Source organism: Melanerpes formicivorus, unplaced genomic scaffold (genome assembly GCF_026170545.1).
Source record: "Melanerpes formicivorus ecotype bairdi unplaced genomic scaffold, bMelFor1.0.p_v2 SCAF_32, whole genome shotgun sequence".
NCBI classification, from domain to species: Eukaryota; Metazoa; Chordata; class Aves; order Piciformes; family Picidae; genus Melanerpes; species Melanerpes formicivorus.
In genome coordinates this window covers 8,600,575-8,607,824 of record NW_027142384.1, presented here as the reverse complement: position 1 = coordinate 8,607,824, position 7,250 = coordinate 8,600,575, and the positions used below count along the sequence as shown (strand labels likewise).

The window sequence follows — 7,250 nt, the reverse complement described above, 5'->3', positions numbered from 1 at the left end:
TAGGGGAATGAGAGACACAGCACACTTCTCCTCTCACTAGTTGCCTTTACCAGAGGGGTAGAGCTGTAGAGAGACCTATTTGCTCTAGGTGGCACTTGGCAAAGGTTATCATCTATCCACCTGCTTCTCCTATAGGAGCAGCAATGCCAAGCATTCCTTCGTGGCTGAAGCCCTGCACGCCTTCCATACAGGCCCTGTGTGTGTCTGTGTTCAAGATGCTTCTGGAAAGATCCAGACTGAGACATCTGCCAGACACTGCCATCCTCCTCTTCGGACATCCTGTCTTTCTCACCACTGTGAGATGATGAATAAAAATGTCCTTGCTGCTTCAATCTCTTTCCAAAAAAAATGCACTTGAGGTCAGAGCAAAACGACTTGGTAACACTTCTGAGCTCCAGGAAAGGACAAATGTCAAAGGAAAGCCTTACTGAAAGCACTTTCTCAAGAACAGATCATCTCCCTCCTCCACCCTGCTCTGTCACTGCCAGCACCTCAAAGGATGAATGTGAAAGACGTGGGGCTTTTAGCAATCCCCCCCTTCTGTTCTTGGACATAACCTGCAGTTTACAGACTTGGCCTCTTGAAGTTTGTTTCTCTTCTTTGTTTTGCCATCATTTGCCTGAATCTTTAGGAAGACACTGAAAGGTCTATACCACCTCTACCCCATCACAGATACTTATTGGGCAGTTAGTGCCAGGGGCTGCAGCTCAGCTGGCCTCGAGTGAAACACATGGATGTCTGCTTTGCTTGGGTTTTGTTAGTTACATGTATTTATCCAAATGTCTTATGGGAAAGTGCTGAGAAAAGTCGCTGCATCCCAGTGTGCCTCTGCAAATCCAGGATCTTCCCTCAGCAGAAAACAGCTGCTTTTTTGTGGCCTCAGGGGCAATGACGGTGGCAGAAGCAGAGATCTCAGGAAAGGCCCTCTCTCCAGCTTCTTACCATGCAGAAACTGTGCTGGGTGCTGCTCCTCTCCTTCCATAAGTGCACTGGGCTCTGCAGCCCTGAGCTGCCAGAGGTGGACCCTGAAATGAAAGAGGAAGCTGGCCTTGGAGTCCAGGCAGAAATCAGATTGTAGTGCTACCTTTTAACAAAGAAAGAGGGAAGGGGCTTCACCTGGTAACGTGAGTAAAATACAGCCCTGATGTGAAAGTGACATTGTCCCTACTTAGCACCCAGAGAGCATAAAAGACAGAAGTCTTGACAAATGGAAGCATGGTGTAATACCCTGGCCCCATCAAAGACTGGTGGATGTGAGAGGAGTCAGGTCTGTTCAGTTTCATTGAGTGCAAAAACAAAGTAACTGCTGAGGAGTTTACTCCATTACATTTCTGATTTCTTTTACTAAGCAAGACGCAGGGAAAGACAATCTGAGAATTTGGCTATTCCCCCTGTCCCCAGTCCTTTGATAGAATGAGACAAAGTCTCCATTGTGCATTGCCTTTAATCTACAGGGGCAGAGGTAGGCACAAAAGGTGAGGTTTGCCATTGTGGCTTTGAAGGCTGGGTACCATTTTCTTTCTTTAAAGAAATTCAGCCCTTTCTCCTATTAATCTTTACCAGGGAAAGTGTTCAGTCTGCACCTGTATAAACAACCCAGATGGGGGAAAAAGTAAACCTAGATCTCTTCCCCTGAAGTATCTCTACATACATACATACATATATATATGTATGGATAACATAGGCTAACTGGGGAGACAGAGCAACCCCAAAGTCTAGCATGCTTCTCTTTCAGCGTATGGCATGTGGGACCCAGCCAGAAACCATCATAGTGTCAAACCAAGTTCAAGAGATCTAGTTGCAAGATCAGCTGCCTGGTTTGGTAGTTTGAAAAATGTCGAGTTTCACTTGGGAAGCTTGCAGTTAAAGCAGGCTCTGGTGTGGTTCATGCCCCAGCGGGTGAAGCTGAGGTTTATCCAGCATGAAGTGGCCCTCAGGAAGACCACAGGGTTGCAGAGGTAGCCAGCGGTGCCAGGAAAGTTGTGAAACAGCAGCTGGGAAGGTTGCACTCGGATGGGAGGGAAAGGGAAGGGAAAAACTGGGAGCAAAAATTGCAGGACAAGGTTTTTCCACCTGTTGTAGTCATTTGGTTCTTTTCTGTGAAATTAATTCTTTATTCTGGTGCACTGCATCGTGGGCAGGGCTGTGAGGGCCAGGAAGACAAAAAATGCTAGTTTGTTAATATTGGAAAGAAAACATCTTTTATTTTTTGAGGGGCGGGAAATACACAAGTTGCTGGCTGCTCTGTGGTGGTTTGGGAGTTTTTATTTATACTCTGCTGAATAAAGTTGTCAGCATTTCCAGCGGGTGCTGGATCCCCAGCTCTCCCGTGGGCGCTGTACAAGCTGCAGTACTCGGGAATTCGCCCCGGGAGCATACGGACACCCGGAGACATCCCCACACGCCGCGGGCCAGCGGGCAACGCGGGAGGCGCCGCCCCCGCCGTGGGGCTCAGCCGCGCCCACCCCTCGATGGTTCACTCGGCGGACACCGATATATAGCCGAGGGGGCGCTGCCCTCTCCCCGCCCCACACGGCCTCTCGGCGGCGGGCCGCTTCGTCCGCCCCCTCCTGCCTGCCCCGCTGCCTGCCTCCCCTTCGGGGTCATGTCCACGGGCTCCGGCAGCGACGCGGAGGAGCTGCCCGCGATGGCACTGCGGGCACTGCAGCTGCGATACCCGCCGCCGGCCAAGCGCCGGCCCCGCGGCGAGCTCTACCCGCCGGGGGACGACTCCTCGGCGGCGGAGGAGGAGGAGGAGGAGGAAGAAGAGGAGGAGGAGGACGGAGTAGGCAGCTACGCGGTAGGGCCGGTGGGCAGCGGCTGCAAGAGGAAGCGGGCGCAAGGCGGCGGTCTAGGGGGCAAGAAAGAGGCTCCGGGGCCACGGGGGTCGCCGCCCGAGGGGAAGCAGTCGCAGCGCAACGCGGCCAACGCGCGGGAGCGGGCGCGGATGCGGGTGCTGAGCAAGGCGTTCTCCCGGCTGAAGACCAGCCTGCCCTGGGTGCCCCCCGACACCAAGCTCTCCAAGCTGGACACGCTGCGCCTGGCCTCCAGCTACATCGCGCACCTGCGACAGCTGCTGCAGGAGGACCGCTACGAGACCGGCTACGCGCACCCCGTCAGTCTGGTACGGCGCGGTGCGGCGCGGGGGTGCGCCCGCGGGGGCAGTGGGGAACTCCCGGGGCACCGCGTAGGGCAGCCACGACGGCTCAACCCCACGGGCGGGACCGGCAGCGCCCAAGCCGTTCCCACCCTCGGGGAAGGCGCGAGGCGGGCCCGACCGCTTCCCAGGCGTCCGGTACCCCTTGTCCTGAGGGCGATCCGAGTTCGGCCCGCGGTGGTGGTAGGTGTGTCCTCTCTGGGGGGCCGGGTACCCCATAGGGCCAGCTTTAAGGAGCGAAAAAGAAGTCGTTCGCTCTACGGACCGCCGCAAGCGAGCCGTCATTAGGTCTGCGGCACGAAACTGAATGCCCGATGCGTGCCGCGGGGGTAAAAGTCGCTTGTGTGTGATGGCAGATTGTTCATTTAATAGTAGATGTGCTTTTTATTTATAAAATGATGCAAACAGCTGCAAAGCACGAGACAGGTTACATTTTTAAAGAGAACAAATCGTTGCTGACCATTGCAGAGCATTTAATTACAATGAATAAACAAAGTAATGCAAGTATTTGTTCGAAGTACTCGGCTCTCCCTATGCTTCCCAGAGAGCCTAAAACATGATGGTATGTTCACAGCTGAACCAGAGCTAGGCAGCTATCATTAATAAAGGGCCAGCTTCCTACCAGGAGAAACTTTCTTTTTAATTTGTAATACCTATTTTTGCTTACAGACTTGGCCATTTGTGGTTTCAGGAAGACCTGACTCTGACACCAAAGAAGTTTCTACTGCCAGCAGATTATGTGGAACTACTGCATAGTCAAAGTAAACTGTCTTCTTTTTGGTTTGGTTTTGTTTTTTAATGTTGTTTGTTTTTTAACGGGATGGATATTTTTAAGAGCTGTAATTTATCAATTTAAGACGAGAAGATGGGGACAACCCCGATCTCCAACAGTATTATATCTGTGTCCCGTGTCACTCTTTCCCCTTAGAGTTCTGAGGGAAGTATATTTAAAGCCATAAGAAAAAGAGACGATGGAAATTAGTTTTTATGAACTGACTGCAGCAGCTGAAGTCTGAGATTTCGAAAAGCCCTTCTTTGGCTTCACCATTTTTACCACTGCTTGAGTAGCTGTTGTTCTGAGGTTTTTAAACTAATAGAAGTGGAATATAATGGTATAGAATTAACAGCATGGACCAAAATACAACTCTACAAACTAACCCCAAACAGTGTTATTTGAATTCTAAAGCAATGCAGTATTTTAGAGTAGCTTTGAAACTCAGATAGATTTATAATATATTTTGATGGCTTTTGTATTCACAGATCTGGTTTACTGCAGCTATGTAATAAGTACAGTCAGACTTCGTTTGTTTGTTGTGGTTTGGGTTTTTTTGGTCTTCTTAACCAGAATTTCCTTAAGAACATGTAAGTGGCTACAAATCTGCATTTAGGCTACCAGCCACTGGAATTAAACATATTGCTTTGGTTATGACTTGATGTGTCACACAGAAGAATGTTGGACTGTCCCAGGAATTGTGGCAGAGTTTCCATGCTTCAATCTGGGAGCAAATTCTGCTTACCGCAAGGCCAGGGCTGCTGTAAAGAATGAGTTTGTATGATGCTGCAAAATAACAAGAATTTACAATGGTTTAGACATTTTTTCCTGTGCTGTCATGCTTATCTTTGAAGTGTTTACCCTCACATGAATTCCAGTGACACTTCTTCACTGACTCAAATGCTGTAATAAAAGAGGATGCCGTCAAACAAGTTGCAAATGTAAATAACTCTATTTTTTTATAAATGACATTAAAAGCTTGGTTACAGTGACTTACTGGTGCTGTGATAGTGTGTGTGGCTGCATCATTATTGGAATGTCTTTGTAATGCACGTTCCTGAAGTCTGCTTTTGTAAACACTGTTATCTTCCTCATCTCTTGAGAGCAGATGTATCTCTAGCAAGAGTCAGATAAGAACACTTTCACCTCTCAAAACCGTATGACATACAGTACTATATCAATTAACAGGTGTGGAAAAGCACCTTTTAACCACTGTCACAATCTTTGCTGTGAATCAGGAAAATAAAATGTAGATTAAGAAATGAATGTTAGGAATTTCTCGTGCTTAATAGCATAAAAGGTAGCATAATAGTTCCTTTTGCAGTTGTCATTTTACATTTCTATCTGCAGTCTGTGTTGCTTTTATTTGTACTTGTGCAATGGGAAAATCAACCAAGTTTTCCTCTTTGGGAGCAGACTTTTCCTCATTTAAGATTGAAACTTCTGAGAGAAGATTTTCTTCTGCTCAAAGTATTTTATCATTGTTTAACTCACAGTAAGAGAGAAGATTGATATGCTTCAAAGATGAAAAAAAACTCCTTCAGAAAAACAAGGAAAGCACAGAACACTTTAAACAGTATAGAAAGATCCAAGTAAAAGGGGGGGGGGGGGGGGGGGGGAAGTTCAGAGTAATCTCTGAAATATGAAGTGGTTTTATTAAGTGGTTGTATTAGGTCAAAATTGGGGGTGACAGGATGTGACATGAAGAAAACAAATAGCATTGCTTCCAGCTATGCACATGCTACATGGTCTCAAGTATTTTTTCCCCATGTGTATACACAACCTATAAAAATACTTTCTTCACACAATAATCAATGCTCTTCCTGTACTTGTTACTGTAACAGACACATCCATGTGATGATGCTGCTTCAATAGGCTATCACTGATTTTAGAAGTGCACAATGGCCACAGGTGACATTTCAGGCTAAAATCTGGAGAAGAAATTGCAGCTTTTAGATAGTGAACATTGCATAAGGCTCAATTCTTTGTCCTGTATACATCTATCCAGAGAGAGTGGTATCAGTCCATACTTACTTGTCTTAATATGGAAATTAAGTTATGTTTGGATTTCTTTATTAATAGTAATTCACTTTAATCCTTGGGCTCACAAATACTATTTTTAAAAAGGAAATTAGTCTTTCTTCTCTTTGAGAGGCATTACGTGCTTTGGAAAAAGTTCAGGCAATTGAAGAAGCACTTTGTGGGCTTGTCCTGAGATGAAGGCTGCTGTCTTGCCAGGGATGTGCCAGATAGGTCATATATTCCGGCATTCCTCACCTACAGAGACACACCAAAAACACACATGTGCAGTTCCAAATCATATTTTTCAACTCATGAAACTGAAATTCAGATGAGTGCTTTATGTCAAAGAGGTGACCAAACCATTTGAAATCACGATTTTCAAGCATGAACAGATTCCACAGGGAGATAGATGTGTTTGGGGTGTTGGCTTTATTTTTATTTTATTTTATTTTATTTTATTTTATTTTATTCTATTTTATTCTATTCTATTTTATTTTAGGTTGGGTTTTTGTTTCGTTTTTAATTAGTATAAATTTTTTTATTAAGTTTTTGACAATCTGATGGAGTATATGGAATGGAATGGAATGGAATGGAATGGAATGGAATGGAATGGAATGGAATGGAATGGAATGGAATGGAATAGAATAGAATAGAATAGAATAGAATAGAATAGAATAGAATAGACCAGACCAGGTTGGAAGAGACCTGCGAGATCATCACATCCAACCCATCATGCAACACCACCTAAACAACTAACCCATGGCACCAAGCACCCCATCCAGTCTCTTCCTAAACGCCTCCAATGATGGTGACTCCACCACCTCCCCAGGCAGCCCATTCCAATGGGCAATCACTCTCTCTATGTAGAATTTCTTCCTAACCTCCAGCCTAAACCTCCCCTGGTGCAACTTGAGACTGTGTCCTCTTGTTCTGGTGCCGGTTGCCTGGGAGAAAAGACCAACCTCTGCCTGTCTACAACTTCCCTTTCAGGTAGTTGTAGAGAGCAATAAGGTCTCCTCTGAGCCTCCTCCAGGCTAAGCGACCTCAGCTCCCTCAGTCTCTTGTCATAGGGCTTGTGTTCCAAACCCCTCACCAATTTTGTTGATTTAATTTCTACTGTCTGAGTATTTCGCTTAACTGGACATGAGTTGTAGAGCAGGAGGAAGGAAAGACTTAAAAGGAAAGATTTAAAAACTACATTTCTACAAGTGCGGAAGCACAGCAGGTAAATACATACAATTTCATTAGATTTGGCAAGTATACACTTGACTATTTATTACATTAATGACATCTTTGTTG

The 7,250-nt window shown here is 46.1% G+C and overlaps 1 protein-coding gene across 1 annotated transcript; it reads left to right on the top strand.

Annotated features, from left to right (window-relative positions):
• The first annotated feature begins 2,520 nt into the window (after nt 1-2,520).
• Nucleotides 2,521-4,921, top strand: MSC (musculin). The gene is made up of 2 exons (XM_068155439.1): nt 2,521-3,124; nt 3,827-4,921. The coding sequence occupies exons 1-2, from the start codon at nt 2,606-2,608 to the stop codon at nt 3,911-3,913; spliced, it is 606 nt and encodes a 201-aa protein (XP_068011540.1). The 5' UTR covers nt 2,521-2,605; the 3' UTR covers nt 3,914-4,921.
• Nucleotides 4,922-7,250: the final 2,329 nt, after the last annotated feature.

Coding starts and splice junctions, on each gene's coding strand:
- MSC (XM_068155439.1), top strand. CDS start 2,606: ATGTCCACGGGCTCCGGCAGCGACGCGGAGGAGCTGCCCGCGATGGCA. Junction 3,125..3,826: donor ACGCGCACCCCGTCAGTCTG/GTACGGCGCGGT, acceptor TTTTGCTTACAG/ACTTGGCCATTTGTGGTTTC.